The sequence below is a fragment of the Zeus faber genome (assembly GCF_960531495.2).
Source record: "Zeus faber genome assembly, chromosome: 2".
Taxonomy (NCBI): domain Eukaryota; kingdom Metazoa; phylum Chordata; class Actinopteri; order Zeiformes; family Zeidae; genus Zeus; species Zeus faber.
Window position 1 is genome coordinate 26896370 of NC_137189.1, and position 18664 is coordinate 26915033.

At 45.0% G+C, this 18664-nt stretch overlaps 1 protein-coding gene across 1 annotated transcript in view; it reads left to right on the forward strand.

Moving 5' to 3' along the window:
- Positions 1 to 2653: 2653 nt before the first annotated feature.
- Positions 2654 to 18664, forward strand: part of LOC307244789 (Krueppel-like factor 7) — a gene marked incomplete at its 5' end in the record, with an annotated part of 57291 nt that continues 41280 nt past the window's right edge. The window contains one exon of the mRNA XM_080020093.1: positions 2654 to 2755. Coding sequence (XP_079876219.1) covers positions 2654 to 2755 — 102 coding nt within the window. The remainder of the gene's footprint in view (positions 2756 to 18664) is intronic.

The following is an 18664-nucleotide window of genomic DNA, read 5'->3' on the forward strand; positions in this document are numbered from 1 at the left end:
GATGGAGAGAGAGAGAGCGATGGAAAGAGAGGGAGAGGGAGGAAAAGCGAGAGAGATGGATGGATGGAGGGGTGGATAGGAGAGGGAACAGGGTGAAAGAATGTGGAAGTGATGGAAAGAGGGAGAGAAGTGTGAAGATGTGAAAGAGAGAACAAGAGGGGGAGATTGAGGAAAAGGAGAGAGGGAAGACGGAGAAAGAGAGATGGAAAGGGAGAGGAACAGAAGAGAGTGAACAGGGTGAAAGAGAGAACGAAAGCGATAGAAATAGAGGGAGATGGATGATCAATAGAAGAGGAAACTCGGTGAAAGAGAGAGAGAGAGAGAGAGAGATGGAAATCAAGTGTGATGGATGGATGGATGGATGGATAGGAGTGGGAACAGGGTGAAAGAGAGAACGAGAGAGCTGGAAAGAGAGAGGAAGATGGAGGAAGAGTAGAGAGAAGACGGTGAAAGAGAGAATGAGAGTGAGGGAACCGAGGGTAGAGGTCGAGAGAGTGATAAAAAAGCAAGAAGTCTAGCGCGAGAGAAGGACTAAGAGAGAGAAAGGGAGAGAGTGAAGCGGATGAGTGTCAGTGGGTGACTGTCAGTCTCTCTCTCGCTCTCTCTCTTTTGCTCTCTCTCTCCTCCCAGAATGCCGAGTGTGTAAACCGTACCAGTTGGGGCTCTGAGCCCGGCGCCCCGAGCCCGGTAATGAGATTACAGACATCTACAACACTCAATCCACATGCACACTCACAGGCACGCGCACTTGTGTGTGTGTGTGTGTGTGTGTGTGTGTGTGTGTGTGTGTGTGTGTTTGTGAGAGAAGAAACATTTTGCCGGCCTTTTTTGTGGGACTAAGTGCTTAAACTGTGTGTGTGTGTGTGTGTGTGTGTGTGTGTGTGTGTGTGTGTGTGTGTGCGTGCGTGTGCATGCAGTTGGTTGTGCAGGCTTACCCCGGCGCTGCAGTAAAGTGGCATTACTCACGCTGCCAAATAAGACGTTTAGGAGCCTTTCTCAGAGCAGATATTTGTCATTCTGCACACGGCAGATACATTGCACCCACAGGCTGCAGATCCCTGGACCCTTAAAGGTACAAGAACCCAGCAGAACTTCTGGAGGAACATGGAAGTTAGTTGTAGAGGTTCTGCCAAACCTCTTGGGGAACGCGCTAGTTCTGAAGGTTCTGCAGAACTTATGGAGAACATTGTGGTCGTTCAAAGGGTCCTGCAGAACCTCTGGAGAACGTGGTAGTTCTGAAGGTTTCTGGCGGTCCTTCAAAGAGCCTCCTTTCAGAGATGATAACTTGAAGGTTCTGCAGAACCTTTGACAAACATAGTAGCTCTGAAGTTCTGCAGAAGATCAAGGTAGTAGTTATGAAGGTTCTGCATTCTGCTGAACGTTTCCTTCAAGGTTCTGCAGAACATCTGGAGAACATGTGGAGAACATCTGCAGAACATCTGGAGAACTAGATTAGGGAGAAACGGGGCAGGTTATGAATTAGACGATTCCGTCAACTGTTGTATAACTGTTTCCTTTAGGTCAAATAGCAAGGAAAGGTAAGGTTAGTGATTAGAAACTGAAATAGATCTAACTAGTACTTCTTTTTACACAGAACTTGAACTTGAAGAGACTTTAGACTTTCTTTCTATGGGTAGGTATAAGCTATTGGTATAAAGTGAATTATTTCATCTAGAACAGGTAAGAGTAAAGTAAATATAAAGTGTGTTGGTTCTGAAACCAACCAACAGTGTAAAGTAAATATAAGTTTGTGCATTTGGAACAGGTGTCAGGTAAGTATGAAGGTTGACTCTAATGCAGAATAACTTGATTTATCAATAAATAAAATCAGTTCATAAGTTTACGTTGAAATGTGGCCTCTTGAAATTCAAATTTAAGACTGTTTGATGACTTTGATTTTTAATACATGTTTAAGGTCCCCCGGGGAATCAAATCCAATGCGCACTGAGTGTGTCTCCATCCATCCATGGTGGTTCTCCATCCCCACAGTGATGTCCGCACTCCGCACCGACTCTCCGGGCACCGTGGTGTTGACACCCCGGCGTCTCCTCTCCAACTACCGGGCAGCCCCGAGCCTCCGTGTCTATATAGCCCTCCATAAATAGCTCGCCTATCAAGCCCTCAGTCCAGGCTGAGCGACGGGGCTCCGGAGCCTATATGCTGCTCAGGAACCCCGCCGGTCCCCGCCGCCGCCAGCCCCGTTTACCTTGTATGGACACATGAGGGAGTCCATGGACCAGCCCACCCCACGCCCACCTCATTTGCCAGTCTCCTCCCTCCCTCTCTTCCTCTCTCCCTGGATCCCCTATCGGAGCACCAACACCCAGCTCGTCTCCACCACCGTGCACGTAGGAGGAGGAGAGCAGCGCTGCCTCGGTGCCGCATGGATGGACCTTTGACGCCCGGTTGTTTGGTTTTCCAAAGGGTCTATCACGCGCACGGACTGCGGACGGGGGATTGGTGATCTTGGATCGGTGATCGTGGATTGATGTGAAGCTGCTGACTGATCCACGCTGGACTCACAATCCCAAACTTGACGTGGATGTAGGTGTAGATGTAGAGGTTTGACCACCCACGCCAGAAAGAGGAGATACGAGGCACCGTGGATCGTTCCCGTCCTGCGCCCTTCCCACTCCAGTCCCCGAGCGGCACCATGGATGTTCTGGCGAACCACAGCATCTTCCAGGAACTCCAGCTGGTGCACGACACCGGCTACTTCTCGGCCATGCCGTCGCTGGAGGAGAACTGGCAGCAGGTAAGGAGGCCGTGATGATGATGATGATGATGGTGATGATGATGATGAGGATGGTGATGAGGATGGTGGTGGTGGTGGTACCTTCATGTACTTTCATTGTGGTCCTGATGAGACTGCGCTGACCGCTCAGAGGGTCCTCAGCATCCCCTCATCCGCGCGTGGACGGATGAGGGGTGCGTTGGGGGGATGTCAACTTTTCCTCCTCCGTCCGCATCACGCGTCTTCAATTACTTCAATCCGTTATAGGAGAGATAATCGATGGGCGTAGATCAGTTGCTCTTCTCGTGGTTTATTGGGAGGTTGGTTGGACGTTGGTTCGCCGGGGCTGAGCCGCGCAGCGTGATGGAGCTGTCAGGGACCATTTGGAAAGACGCGGATCTGGATTGTGTAAAAAAAAAAAAAAAAAGAAAGAAAACAGAACGCACCAGGTGGTGAATAATGCATCTTCACTCCTATTCATAATAGATGGGTCCAACAGGACTGTCTCTGAATTTGAAATGCGGCGTGTGCACGGCGATCAAGCACGGACGTGAGGCTTCCACGAGTTGGATGTTTTTTTCCTATATTTTTCTTATATTTTTCCAACTTATCCCTATGGTTTCAGTGTTATCCTGTGGCTTTGGGATGGAGATGGGCGGATGGGGATGGAGGTTGAGATGCGGGCGGACCGCGTGTCGCCACATGGTGATGGGTGCGTGCGCGCGGTGCCGTGCGTGGGCGCACGACCACGCACACTTGAGTCAGTTTTCAAAGCACTCTGGTTTTTGGATCCCAAGACGTCTCGCGATGAAGTTGCATTTAAAAAAAAAAAAAAATTAATAAAAAAGTGTTTCCGTTTCAATTGTATTCCATGTGATTTGCGTGTGCCGCGCCGCAAATCACTGCATGGAAACCTGACACCGGCATTGTTCGCGCAATCCCTGTTTCGCCCTCCCCAATACACACACACACACACACACACGCACACACACACACACACACACACGCACACACGCACACACACGTAGGCGCATGCACACGGACACGCACGCCCCTGCGCCACGCGGAAGGAGAAAGGAGGAAGCGCGGTGCGTGACCGTGCGCCTGCTTGCGCTCTGGTCTAATTGGCGTCCTACTGTCAACCAATGACGCGTCCTGTTCGCTAGGATTCCTGCCGCGCTCCCCTCACTGTCAGAGGGGTTTACGCCACAACAGCCAACCCGAGCTCCACAACACCCTGATGATCATCCTGTTTTCAATTTGGTCATATTTTTGATATATTCTGTATATTTCTCCGTACTCTTTTTATTGTTCAATTGTTATACAGTGAAACACCACATTGATCAAATAATGAGTCATTGCTGTGCACATTAAACTACACCAGGATTTTTTTTCTATTGCTGGAGGTTCTTTAGTCCAAACCTGGGAACCACTGTCTGTCTCCGAGCCCCTACACCGTCTCCTTGACATTCTCCCAGCTCCAATACCGTCTCCTAGCTGCTAGACTGTTTCCTGGGTCCTGGACTGTCTCCATGCCCATACACTGTCTCCTTGACTGCCTCGTGGCTCCTTGACTGTCTCCTAGCTCCGAGATGTTTCCTAGGTCCTGGACTGTCTCCATGCCCCTACACTGTCTCTTTGACTGCCTCGTGGCTCCTTGACTGTCTCCTAGCTGCTAGACTGTCTCCTAGCTCCTAGACTGTTTCCTGGGTCCTAGACTGTCTCCATGCCCCTACACGGTCTCCTTGACTGCCTCGTGGCTCCTTGACTGTCTCCTAGCTGCTAGACTGTCTCCTAGCTCCTAGACTGTTTCCTGGGTCCTGGACTGTCTCCATGCCCCTACACTGTCTGTTTGACTGCCTCGTGGCTCCTTGACTGTCTCCTAGCTCCTAGACTGTTTCCTGGGTCCTAGACTGTCTCCATGCCCCTACACTGTCTCTTTGACTGCCTCGTGGCTCCTTGACTGTCTCCTAGCTCCTAGACTGTTTCCTGGGTCCTAGACTGTCTCCATGCCCCTACACTGTCTCCTTGCCTGCCTCGTGGCTCCTTGACTGTCTCCTAGCTCCTATACTCTCTCCTGACTCCTAGACTGTTTCCCAGCTCCTAGACCATCTCCTAGTTTCCTACTGTAGACTGTCTCCTGGCTCCTAGACTGTCTCCTAGCTCCTAGACTGTCGCCTACATCAGTGATTCTCAATGCTTTCCCACACCCAGGATCCTCAGTTTGAGCCATTGGATCAGATTAAGTCCCTGGATCCAATCGGAGATCAATATTGTTATTGTTAGATCTGATTCAGCATCTCTACTCTTGCTAGGGAGAAAACAGTGAACCTAGGATCCACACATCATTATTGCACATTATTCATGGGGCTGCAGTCTTGGAAATTACTGAAAAAAAAAATGGTAATGTTAAACAAGTAATCATTTCGCTGGGGATGGCTCCCTGCTACCTCTGGAAGGACTCCAGGGTGAGTCCCATGTTGAGAACCACTGATGTAATCAATACCGAAAGTAAAACACAGTACAGTCTGGATGCAGCCGGACTGGATGTGAATCTATGAAAAGTAGAACGTCTGTCGACCCTTTGAAGCATCATATACCACTTTACAGGGACATGTTTCCGTAACAATATTTTAGTTCTATTCATCTGGTATGAAAGATTTAAGATTAGCCTCACATGTCAGATCCCTCAGCTCGGACCGTCTCTTTGTTTCGGATGGACAAGATGGAGGAGATAAGAGAGCTGTCGTGTGATCCAACAGAATATTTTACCTAATTATACCACCACTCCCAAATTCGGCCTGGTTTGCATTGGTGTGTTTGTCCGGTCAGAAGAAACCGAGGCTCCGGACGTGACTTTGCCGATGGCTCCCGGTGGAGATTCTCTCTGAAACGGAATCATTTCAAATGTGGGGAAAATCAGCAGTTTGTCACAACCTTCTTTTTCATAGATAAGGCTTTAAAAAATGTTTCCAAACATTGAGGCATTGAAAGATTGAGTTGCAATACTTTGTCGCTATTAATGAGGAACATTTTCATCGGGAAGGGATGACACAATTTCCCCCTCCGTTTTCCCTATTTATGTCAGTGTGTCAGACAGATTACAACTGTGGCAGCTCGGCCGCCCGTTTCTCCTGATCGCTCGTCCTCGTCCACCACGCACCAGTCGAGGCGGCAGAAAGTGGTGATTTCCGAGCGAACGAACCAACATGGCCGCGGCCTGCCTGTGTTTTTCTGGAGACAAAGACGGCGATTGTGGAGGAACTCCTGACTGGAGGTTTTTGACTTCCAGAAGCCTCCTCCGACCGCTCCGAAGAAGAATCCGGCCTTGTTCTGTGTTCACGGAGGAGGGTGTTCTGGGCCGTCCTGAAAAATCAGAATGGTGTCTTGTCGCCCGGTCCCTTTAAAAAAATAGGAAGGAAAAGAAGCAGTGGCGGCGGTGGCTCTGGCTCTGTCTCTGGGGGGCGTTGAACAAGCCGCTCTGTATTCCAGACACAGCCCAGACTGGATGCTCTTCTGGGGGCAGCGATGGCGAGACAGGAGCCTGGCAGTGGAGGTGGTGGTGGCGGCGGTGTTGTTGTTGTCATCCCTAAATGGAACGGCTCCCTGGGAGGAGGACAGAGAGACCCCGTTTGGTGGTGTGATTCAGATGGTTAAGGGGGGGTGGGGGGGTCGTCATAGCGATGGGGGTGATGGTGTTGGGGGGGCGGGGGGTGGTGGAGGAACAGTCCGCACGTCCTTGCTGCATCTGTCGCTTCTATTTGTTCCGTTATCAAAAGCAAAGTGTTGCCAAACTAATCTGAATGTGATTTTTGCCGCTTTGCCCGTCCCAGGTGTGCCAGAATATCCAAATCCATATCCCTATCCGCCACCAAAAGCCTCCCTTTTTTTTATCCAATTCACAGCATTGTATTGTTTTTCAAACGCAGCATTTATCTTAATTAAGCGACAATTTCCTACTGGATGTGGATGTGAGTTGTGTTACCCACACCATTGTTTCCCACTTTAGTTAACATTCTGGAAACAGGTGATACAAGTACAATTGCTGCCCTCCATTGGGGGTCCTTGCAGCAAACAACACCGTATAATCCAAACATTTAACTAAAAGCTTCCTCCGCTCCTGTGCTGGTCTGGTTTATTTAGTGTGTTTTACTGGAACGTGGTCGGGATCCGCTGATTCATTACTTACTGTATAATTGACCTTCCAATTGAGCCCTAAAACAGAATACATAATGACTTCCAGGGACCTCGCCAAAGTGCTTCTCCTCTGGTCAAGCTCTCTGCGGTTTCTTTCTTCCTTGCGTCTTTTCATGCCCTCCGAGTTCTGATTTTAAAAGCCTCATCTTCTGGCCTTGGCTTTTGAGTTTACGCTTCGCTTTGGCTTCACTGCTGCAGGTCGTTCTCTGTGCGAATGTGTGTTGGACGAGAGGAAGGATTATACAACGGATCTTACAGGAGCCTGGAATCTACACTATATCACTTTGCCAAACGGTGTCTGTGGCTGCAAGTGGAAATTACATGCTGATTTTTCAACAATATTTCTCTCAAAAGTTTGAGTGGAGAAAATGACGTTTCTTCCACCAGCGTTGGTTTGTTTGCTGTGTAGCTGATAAGTGACTTCCCGATGTGAACATATCTGAATAAAAGCTGAAAATTCCCCGCAAACTGGTACTTTTGGTGATGAATCCAGGCTGTTTGGACCATTCCGGATTGAACCAGGACTTTTTGTTTTAGCATGTCTGCATGGTGGACTCAAGTCTAGGTCCATGGACCTGGTCAAGTCCAAGACCAGTCCATGGACTGTACCCGGTCCAGCAGGACACTGCTGTTGGCCAATCATTTGATGGAGCAAAAGTTTTAAGGGAACGTTCCTCAAAAGGGGGACAAAGACCTGGTGGATGGACAGGGCTGAGGGTTGATGGGTTGTTGGGTTGATTGTGGATGAAATGTTTTTTTGGGTTTTTTTGCAGCTCTTTTTATCTCAGTTGGAATCATCAGAAGATACACAGAGAAGGTTTGAGTTTCAATTTGAATTCCACTGGACGATCTTCATTGGGGCTTTAAGATGCTTTGATATGGTGTCGATACCCCAACCGGTACCACGACTTCCTAAACAGGGAAAACGTTCGGCTCGTTTGGAGAATCCACTCTTTATTGGTGACTCTGCAGAAGTAATTGTCCCATTTTCTGACTCTTTGTTGGTTTGGTTTGGTTCAGTCGGTGTAACGAGTCAGAAGAGTCCGTTCATCTCTGAGTGGTGAATGGAATTCTCACAGGGATCATTTAATCCTGCCAACTTCTTTTGGTCGAATGAAAAGAGTAAATGAGTCAGATCCAATTTGAACGATAACAAAAGCCTTGGACTTTAATTTAGTTCCGTAACTATTTTCAATTCATGAGTGGAACATTCTTCAAACTCCGGAGTCATCCAAAAGATTTTTTTCGGTGCGGACGAATTGTTTGCCCGTCTTGCGTCACTATTTCTGAATGAAGTGTTTGTGTGTTTGTTTGTTCCTGAACTGTGACTTTAAACGGCTCGTCTGCCCCGAAAAGACTTTTAAAAAGAAAACAATATGACACATTCACTGTTTATTGTGCGAACCTTCAGTTTTATTTGAGTCTCAGTGTCGTTGAACAGCATAAAAGCACTTTGATATCGAACGCCACAGAATCGTTTTATACGCTGGATAACATCGATGCAGTTCAGCTCTATATCATAATAACAACCCAACGTGCACGCTCGCATGCACGCTCACACACCAGGCCTGGCTAATGATGCCTAGCCAAGCAAAACAGTGGAATGGCTGAGTCCTCCTGCAGTGCATTATGGGAGTCTGTAGCCGGCTAAATCTTACTTAGAGTGTTTCTAAATGGGGCTACAGCAGCACACGGGAAATATATTGATGTACTACCCATCCACCCCTCTACCCATCCACCCCCCTACCCATCCACCCCTCCACCCATCCACCCATCCATCCCTGGTCCCTGGGCCGTGCATGCGCCCGGGCTGTGTGTGTGTGTGTGTGTGTGTGTGTGTGTGTGTGTGTGTGTGTGTGTGTGTGTGTGTGTGTGTGTGTGTGTGTGTGTGTGTGTGTGTGTGTGTGTGTGTGTGTGTGTGTGTGTGTGTGTGTAAAGCATCTGGGGGTGGTGTGTTGGGGGGGAAGTTGCAGAGCTGGCAGATTCTAACCCACTCTGCATGGTTTCACATTTCACAGCCCAGTGGATTCGAACCCCCGCCAAGCCGAGAGGGAGAGAGAGAGGGAGACAGAGAGGGAGAGAGGGAGAGAGAGAGAGAGAGAGAGAGAGAGAGACTAAGAAGGTAGAGTGGTTTTAACCCTGCGGTGACTCAGCAGCCGGTTCGGTCTGTGACTCCATGTCGTCGTTTTTCCAGGAAGTAAAACTCTGTACCACCGGCGGGAACAGGAATTGTCTGGTTAAATAACTAGTACTTTATATTATTATTATTATTATTATTATTATTATTATTATTATTATTATTATTATTATTTTTATTATTATTAATATTATTATTATTTTTATTATTAATATTATTATTATTATTATTAGCCGGCTTGATCCCCTATTGTTATTGCTTGGGAAAATCTAAAACTTTTTGAAACAGTAGAATCTACGAACACGGTCTCATTTAAACTGGTACATCACAAGCACCTTGTGGTCTAAGATTCATCCAAATCGATCCACATACAGACCTGCGGAAAACAGACCAAATTTGACCCCAAGTATTAAGCTGCTCGTGCTTTGGCACTGACTGTGTCTTGACTGAAATTCCACTATTTATAAACAAAACAAACAACATGAGATTTACAGAAAGACGCTTTCTGATATCATTATACTATTTACTATAAATGTGCAGGTTCGTGTCCAGGGTGCGGTGTAGACTCCGTCGCTCTGTAGCGGATAGAGATTACAACATAGGCATTTGTGTGTGTATTTATGTACCTTCTTATCTGGTAGATGTCTGTGGATCTGTTCGATTGATATTTTATCTCAGTTGTCCCGATTACTTTGTCGGATAAATAAAAAATACGAAAAATACTAGTCCACAAAATCTCGTGACCACTCAGAGAGGAGTCCGCTCGAATGTGCAAGTAAGTGATGCGTTCATATGCAGCGAGGCGTCTGAAAAATAGAAGCCCTGATATTGTAATAACTCACAGAAAACCGCAAAGATTTTCGTATTTCTATGTGAACGAAGCTTATTGAAGATGTAATTCAAAGCATCACCTACCGTCACTGAGACTGCACTTGTAATTACATATAATAAGGTAACTTATAATAAGGACGAAGTTTGGTTTAAAGTAAAAAATAGATGGTTGTTTTGCAGAAACTTAATATATATACAGTTTCCTAGACTTAAACGTAGGCGACTTAATTCCTCCATAATAATTCAAATGCCAAATTAATGTTAAAGTTCCATAAATGTTGTCTGCATTACAATATAGACAAGTCATCTACTTAACTGAATTTTCCAATTGTAGATTATTAACAGAAAATATATACATATAAAAAGAATACAATGAAGTAGTCATAAAAACGAACATTTATTTATTATGTTTATAAAATAATATGTATTTTTTATTATTGTCTTGCAAAGTAGTTTCAAAGTTTGTTTTTGTTATTGTTCCAGATGCTGAAAAATAGCCAAAGCATCTGGAAAACCAACTTCTACTTAACACACGAACGCGGTCTTGTTTGAACCACGCTGTCACAAAGACCTTGTGGTTGAAGTGATCTACATACGGAGCAGATATTAGCGAAAACTGACCAGAAATTTTGTGATCTTAAGACCGATGTTCCAGTACACCAGTCCGAAATATGTCAAACCCGTCTAAAACTGGAAGACATACTTTGGCATAAGCTAGAATGCGGTTAAGGTGTAGTTTTAACCACTATATAACAAGGATCTTGTGGTTTACATTTAATAAAAATCAATCCACATATGGACAGATATTAGTGAAAGGCCGAACAAATTTGACCCGAAATATTCAGTTGGTCTGGTTAACTGACACGTCACAATACGTAAACTAAATGAACAAAATTGGATTTACAGTAAGATTCTTTATGACATCCTCATATTATTTACTAGAAAGGTACAGATTCTGATTGAGAATTTCCAGTTGGACTGTGTCCGTGGTGTGGAGTGAGCCGAGTCATTCTGTACTTGTTCGACGTTACCAAACTAGCAATTAACGTGTATATTTATTTAGCGTCTTACCTGATAGATGTCAGTAGATCTGTTTGATTAATACTTTAAATCCGTGTTCCACATAACTTTGCCGGATAAATGAAAAATACAATAAACAGTAATCCACAGGATTCATCACGGCATTCACTGGAAAGCACTGAAATGTGCGACTGAGTGATGGGTTCAAAATCCAACGAGGCATTGGAAAACTGGAAATTACTAACATAAATACCACAATGTTTTTTTCGTATTTCATGAAAATGTAACTTACTGAAAATGCAATCGAAGTAACGTCAACTCAATGAAACCTTACAAATACATTACTTAATTTCAACTGATCATGGATCTAGGTGAATATGTCATAATTAACATAACACACAAAAACATAAATAACACAACGTCATCTCCCGTCACTGACACTGCAGATGCTTTAATGCATTCAAGGTAAGATAAGAATGATGAGATAAAGTAAAGAAAAAACTTTGTTTGTAATACACATCATGTATAAACATTTTTGTACAGCTAAACTTAACAAACTTTTATGAAAGTCAAAAAGTGTTTGTAATATTAACAAATAATTCCATAACAATTATAATTCAAAATTATTGTTGAAGTTACATAAGTGTTGTCTGCATTACAATATAGACGAATTGTGCATTATTAACAGAATAAGTACAATAAAGTAGTAATTACAAATAACATTTTTTAAATGAAATATATTTATTATTATTATTGTTACGAAAAGTAGTTATTGAAGTTGTTTTTGTCATTGTTACAGCGAAAAATAAAGCAGAACAAATAAGACAATAAGGACTCAGCTGTTTAGAACAATTATTGAGAACGGACCTACCTTCATAATGCTGCATGAAAATGCTTCATACATAATGCCATTAAAGTTACATACACGAAATTCCGGGAATGTAATTACGCTACGTGTGTATGTCCAGGTCACTCTGGCGGTCAGTCACAATATTCCAAAAGAAACTATGGACGTAACTTCCCGACGTAAGTCCACAATGTTTGATGTTGCACGTTAGTAAATTGTGATGCATTTCACATGACACAAAAACTTTAATATGTACCTAACATGTATAAACTGGACCCTGTGTGAATAAATGGGTGCTAAAGGTCCTGCGTCTTGTGTGCTTTAAATCTGGAGAGCGAGGGAGAAATTGGGGGAGAGAGAGAAATATGGCACGAGTTCAAGTGCAACAGTGGATGGCCTAGTCCGAGGAAATGCAACATATTTCTCCATATTTATATATATATATATATATATATATATATATATATATATATATAAAACGTAAAGGTGTGATTCCCATGTTAGTAAAGTCCTTTGGAATTGAGCGAGAGGGATGAAGGGATGGACAGAGGGAGCTGGATAGAAAGATAGAAATATCTATTCAAGTAAGCCTTGTTGTATTGGATTGATAGAGAGAGAGCGAGAGAGCAAGAGAGAGAGAGAGAGAGAGAGAGAGGGAATAGACCCGAATGAATAGATGTGTGTAGATCCAGGTGTGTTTGACTGTGTGTGTGTGTGTGTGTATTTATATTCATGTGAGCAGGTGTGTTTTCGTGCTCGTCCGTACGTGTGTCAGTGTACGTGCGCACCCATGCAGCGCAGCGTGTTATGTAACACTCAGCAGGACGCAGCTGTTTCACACACACACACACAGTCACACACACGCACATCTACACACACACCCGCACACACTCACACACACACACACACGCACACACACACACACACACACACACACACACACACACACACGTGCACACACACATCAGGTGGTGCCGTAGGAGAAGAGCGACGTGCGTCCCCCTCTATTTTGCTTCCTTCCTTCCTTCCATATTCCTTCATTCCTTCCTTCCCCTTCTCCTTCACCTCCTTTCCTTCCCTCCTACAGTACCGACTTCCCACCTTCCTTCTCTCGCTCCTTCCTTCCTTCCTTCCCTCCTTTGTTCTTTCCTTCCTCCCTTCCGTCCTTTCTTTCTTCCTTCCATCTTACCGTCCTTCTCTCCTCCTTCCTTTCCTCCCTCATTTCTTCCTTCCTTTCCCCCCTCCATTCTTTCCTCCCTTCCTTCCCTCCTGCTCTCCTTCCTTCCTTCTTTACTTCCTCCCACCTTCCCTTCTCTCGATAGACGAGACCAGATATTATATACATTATCCATTTATCAATTTTCATTTCATCAAAGCATTGATTAGAAGCTAGAAAAGTATGACGGTCAGGAAAGATGACATCTACAGTAACACCATCATCACCACACTAGGATAACCAACAGACACAGAATATCTATTCTTTATATTGCAATATCAATTTGATATCAATATCACGATATAGAGACAAGATATGAGATATTGTAAGATCGCAATATAGTTAAATGTCGTCTTCAAGGAGCCTCACAGTGAAGTAATACAGTTTCCTGAACTTCATACACTGTTCTAGCTGTTCTGTTCAACGCCTTGATGAATATCACAGTATCCATATTCTATTGATATCGTGAGATGAGGTTTGTCTGGGATTTTGGTTTGTATAACTTTACTGTAATTGAGGCTTTTAGACAACATTTAACTACATCACAGTATTACGATAACCAAATAGATTTGGAGTAGTAGACTAGATATTCTAAGACAATATCTTGTTTCGTTGAAAACGAGGGTTCACCCCTCAAGTGTGACCCCGAGAACTGAATAAAGGTGAAATGAAAGAAGATATATATCACAATATCGGTATTTTATTAACATCCCAATATTGGCCTAGATATTGTTTGTGATTTTAGTGGTTTCCTGATATGGTGATATGGTTAAATGTTGCCTTCTTACTTGATACTCTGTTAAAAGTGTTCAATCAATCAATCAATCATTCAATCAATGCCTTGATATATGTACCGATATATCCTCCGGGATATGCTGTGGTATGTCTCATCTATATGTATTTGGTTATCCTAATATTGACATAGTTAAAAGTTGTCTTCATATTTTATACATTGTTCTGTTGTAATCAATGCCTTAATGAAACAAACACGTCAAACTATATCTGTGGTCATATCACAATATTGATTTTCTATCACTTTTAGATCGGTGTAATATTTGCTTTCTATACGTCTGTTGCGCTGCTGTCTAATGACGCTTAGACTCTGAACCCGTTGGAAATGGTGGGTGTTCTGACTCTTTGTGGAGACGGTGAAATAACCGTGGATAAAAGCATCGGTCACGGCTCGGCCCCTGTGACTCTGCCAACGCCCCCTGGAGGCCCCTAATGGCCGTCACACGCCGGCGTATTAAAACCCTGTCTCGCTGCTTCCAAGAACCAAAACCGCCATGTGTTTTTCCCCCGACCGGGGAATTAATGATGGAGCTGGACGGAGCTTTATCTAATTACCAGGAATCCGAGCCAATATTCCATTTTTCATTTATCTTCGGGGTGGTGGGTATCAGTGTGCCTGTATAAAAAGCTGAGGTTTATTCAATTGAATTCCTCCAGTTTGTGCACGCATACGGTCAGCAGCCGCTTCATATTCCAAACTAAATATGGAAGCTTCATTTTCGGAGCCCTCTGGAAACTTCTTTCAACCCCCTCCCCCGGAGGTTTGACGGCAGCTGGGGGAAAGGACGTCATTTCTGTCACATTAACGATGATACAGGTGGACAAAATACACACTCGCACTGCGACACCTGAGTAGTAATACGATGTCTGAAAATGAATGAACGTCGCATATTGAAAAAGATGAACTCAGGCCTCCACAAACATGAAATCTTTTAATCATAGTATGAGCTATTTACAGTGTAATAACAGTGTTACAACTGTGTAACATTGTAACAATAGAGCAACAGTTACAACACTGAAACAACAGTGTAACAGTGTTACAACAGTATAAAAACTACGTGACAGTGTAAGAACAGTGTTGTAAAACAGTGTAGAAACAGTGTAACAACATTTTAACAGTGCAACAGCGTAACTCAATTGTTAAGATATGAGAGGGGGGGGGGGAGAAGAGAAGGGGAGGACAGGACAGCATGGAGAGGAGGGAAGCAGGGAGGAGGGGACGGAGAAGATGGCAGGAGGAGGGAAGAGGAGAGAGGGGGAGCGGGGTAGGAGGAGAAAGGGCGAGGAGAAAAAAAAAGGAGGAGGATGGAGCGTTGGTTTGGTGTCTACAAGGCATTTTGTCTTATGTTTGGAATTACAACTGGATTAACTCTTGATCTACTCTCTCTCTCTCTCTCTCTCTTTCTCTTTCTCATCTTCCCTCCCTCATTGTCCTCTTCTCTCTCTCTCTCTCTCTCTCTCTCTCTCTCTTTGAATGACTGTTTTTTAACTCGCTGCTCAGTATTTACCCCTCCCTCCGACTCCCGTTTAGAGTCACACAAGAATTACACAAACACAGCATCGCCGAGAGCTGCGTTGTCATGGCAACCCCCCTTGCGCAGGGCATCCTGGGGGTCCTTAAAAAGTCTTAAAATTCTCTCTTAAAGATATGAGCTCTTTAAAATTCATCGAATACTGGAATCTGGGAAATGTTCTTTGACAATCTTCTTCCCAGGAAGCGAGTCCAGATAACACCGCATTCGGCCGCGGATGTTCCACGGACGGGGCCTGGACACCAGCGAGCTAAGGGATTGTGGGGAGACCGTCCGAGATGTGAGCCAATGAAATTCTCATTCGACGTCGCAAGACCTTGAAATTTGGGGGAGCCATCAAGGACGGCGCTCTCTGGGATCCTACCAAGTTTGACATTCATGGTTGGAAAAAAAAAAAAAAAAACACTTTCTGACTTGGGCTTATGAATTGTGGTGTCTTTACCCTTTGTGGTTGCTGTGTGTCACTTCTGGGGTAAAATAAGGGAACACATTATTAATCCCCGTTGGGGGATTATTCTATAGTATGTGTTTCTATAGTTCTTCTGCATCAGAGTCGGCTATTTATTTCCAGTTCATAGTCACTTACCTTCCTATCTGACCCTCATAACCTGCCTATTTTTTTTATATCTACATATACAACCCTGCAATCATTCATTGAATAGGAGAGGGATGAGTTGTCCAAAAATCTCTTACATTTTGAAAAAAATGTGTCTTAAAAAAAGTATATGTTATAAAGTATTACATTGAACCCTTTTGAAGATCGTGTCTTCAAAAAAAAAAAAAAAGCTCCTTAAGGCTTTTTTTCCATTCTCCTGATAAGCGAAGACACCATTTCATCTTTGATTGAGTTAAGATTTGTCTTAAAAAAAACAAAACAAAAAAAACAAAACATCTTAGAAGGCACTCACTTGAACTCTCTGATGCCTGAAGACGCGTGTCGTTTATTTTAGTTTTAATTTGTCTCAAAAAGGTGCTGAATTTGACCCGATCTGTTGCTAGGCAGCCCTGGCAACCGCCTGTTTGTTTAGCCGTCAGTCTCGCGCCGGCGCTAATCCCGCCCCTCTGGGGACGAAGCAGCGTCCAGAGAGAGAGAGAGAGAGAGAGAGAGAGAGAGAGAGAGAGAGAGAGAGAGGGAGGGAGGGAGAGAGAGAGATTCTATCGAACTCATGCTCGCTCTTCCCCGGTCTTTTTGTCCGTCTGTCCGTCTGCCTGTCTGTCTGTCTATCTACCCATCTCGTAATGCCTCTCAAGCTGCTTCCACCATCATAGCAATGGCGTCCAATACAATAGATATAATACACTATATCAAATACAATACAAATATATAATACACCTTTTTGGATATGCTGGAATGGAATCTCTAAGGGAAGTTTCCAGCACCTTGTTGAATCCAGGCCGTTCTGTGGGCGAGAGGGCGTCCTACACAAGACTAGAAAGGTGGAGCTGATGAAGTGGCCACGGAATGTCTGGTTCCCATTGAATAAAGACCTTTGAATGGGATTTAAGTGACGTTGAGAAAGTGAAAGAAGGAGAGCTCCTCCTCTAGGAAAACAGCGCTGTCAACGTGCATCCATCATGGAGGCTAGGAGGACCGGGCCGCGCTGCTCTGACGACGCCGCTCTGACGACGCCGTCTGTTGAACCCCGGCCGCCGTTGGGGGACCTCGCAGCCCAAACGCCTGTTGGCCTCGTCCGCCCGTGGAGGTGTTCAGGGAGCGTCGGTCTGAGGGTCTTTGGGAAAGTATTTTAGTGTGTGCGTGTTATTGTCTTTGTCATTGTGTGTGTTGTGTATGTGAGTGTGTATTAGTTTGTAAGTCTGTGTGTAGATGTGTTTGTATGTCTGCATGTGCGCTGTATACTGTGTTGATGTAAATGTGTGTGTGTGTGTGTGTGTGTGTGTGTTCTTACTTTGCCTGCTCTCCTCAGGTCGTCCAGCATGCAAAGCCAGCGGTATTTTTCCATCTGCTGTGGCTGATGCTTCCTGTCTTTCCCTCCCTCTCCCTCCCCTTCTCTGTCTGTCTGTCTGTCTGTCTGTCTGTCTGTCTGTCTGTCTGTCTGTCTGTCTATCTATCTATCTATCTATCTGTCTGTCTGTCTGTCTGTCTGTCTGTCTGTCTGCCTGTCTGCCTGTCTGTCTGTCTGTCTGTCTAGAACCAGTGATGTATGTCTGGGTAGCTTCCCTATCTAATCATTGATCCATCCATCCATCTCTTTTTGCGTCTCTCTCTCTCTCTCTCTCTCTCTCTCTCTCTCTCTCTCTGATTCCATTAGCTTGTAATGAGTTACATCCTGTCTGCTGTGGTGGAGAGGAAGCGAGGGAGTGACGGGGGAGAGAAACTGATGGAGTAGTGGAGGACAAAGTTTGTTCCTCCATTCATCTCCTCATTGAGACACAAATAACTACAACGGCTAGTGAGTCGAGCGCACCATGCAGTGGTGAAGCTCCACCATGAGAGCCTCCACCCCGAGAAGTCTCCGGCATGATGAAAATCCACCATGAGAATCCCCACCATGAAAAGTCCCATTGTGAGAATGCTCACCCAAAGAAGCTCCACCCGAGAAGCCTCCACCATCTCAGGCTCCACGGAGAACCTCCATGATAATCCTCCATGATAACCCCCACAGTGAAGGTCCCCATCATGAGAACCTCCATCTCCACAAATTACCGTACCCCTGGTGCTCCATCAATACCTTTACACACATACACCACCTGTACATCCACTATGGGCGCCCCCACCAAGAGAAACACCGCCAATTTGAACCTCCACCACGAAATCCACCACCACGACAACCTCCAGGAGGTCAGATAAGCACAGTTTAAGGGCGTAGCGGCTGGTGACGAGGGGGCTTGTTGATCTTCCAGGCAGCTAAACTCCTCAAACGTCCAGGCGGAGACTTGGAGGTTTTGGGGGTTGGGGTGTTGCAGGGTTGGGTGGGGGTTGAGGTGGTGTTTTAATGAGACCTCTGGGAAGAACCATCCGTCAGCCTGACATCACACCTCTATTCCCCATTGTTCTGCTGCCGCGGTAAAACGTTGTTACAGCCATAACGATGGGGCCGGCAACCCCGCGATTACACCAATCTCCTGACACTAATTAGGAATACGGGGAGCTGGAAAACATCCATGTTTATGTGTTCATTTGTGTGGAGCAGTGGGTGAAGGGGTCCGGAGGGTGGTGCTTCTACTGAACTGTAAGTTTATAGGGCTTACGTGGATGGTCTATTTTGAGAAATAGTAGGGATCTTTCCTATTGGATGTACCTCTGAAATTTGCTGATTCCATTTGTAAGGGCTGGTCAATAACGGTTGCCCAGTTGCCCCAGGCAACCTGATTTGTATCGTTGTCGCGTCTCGTCCAG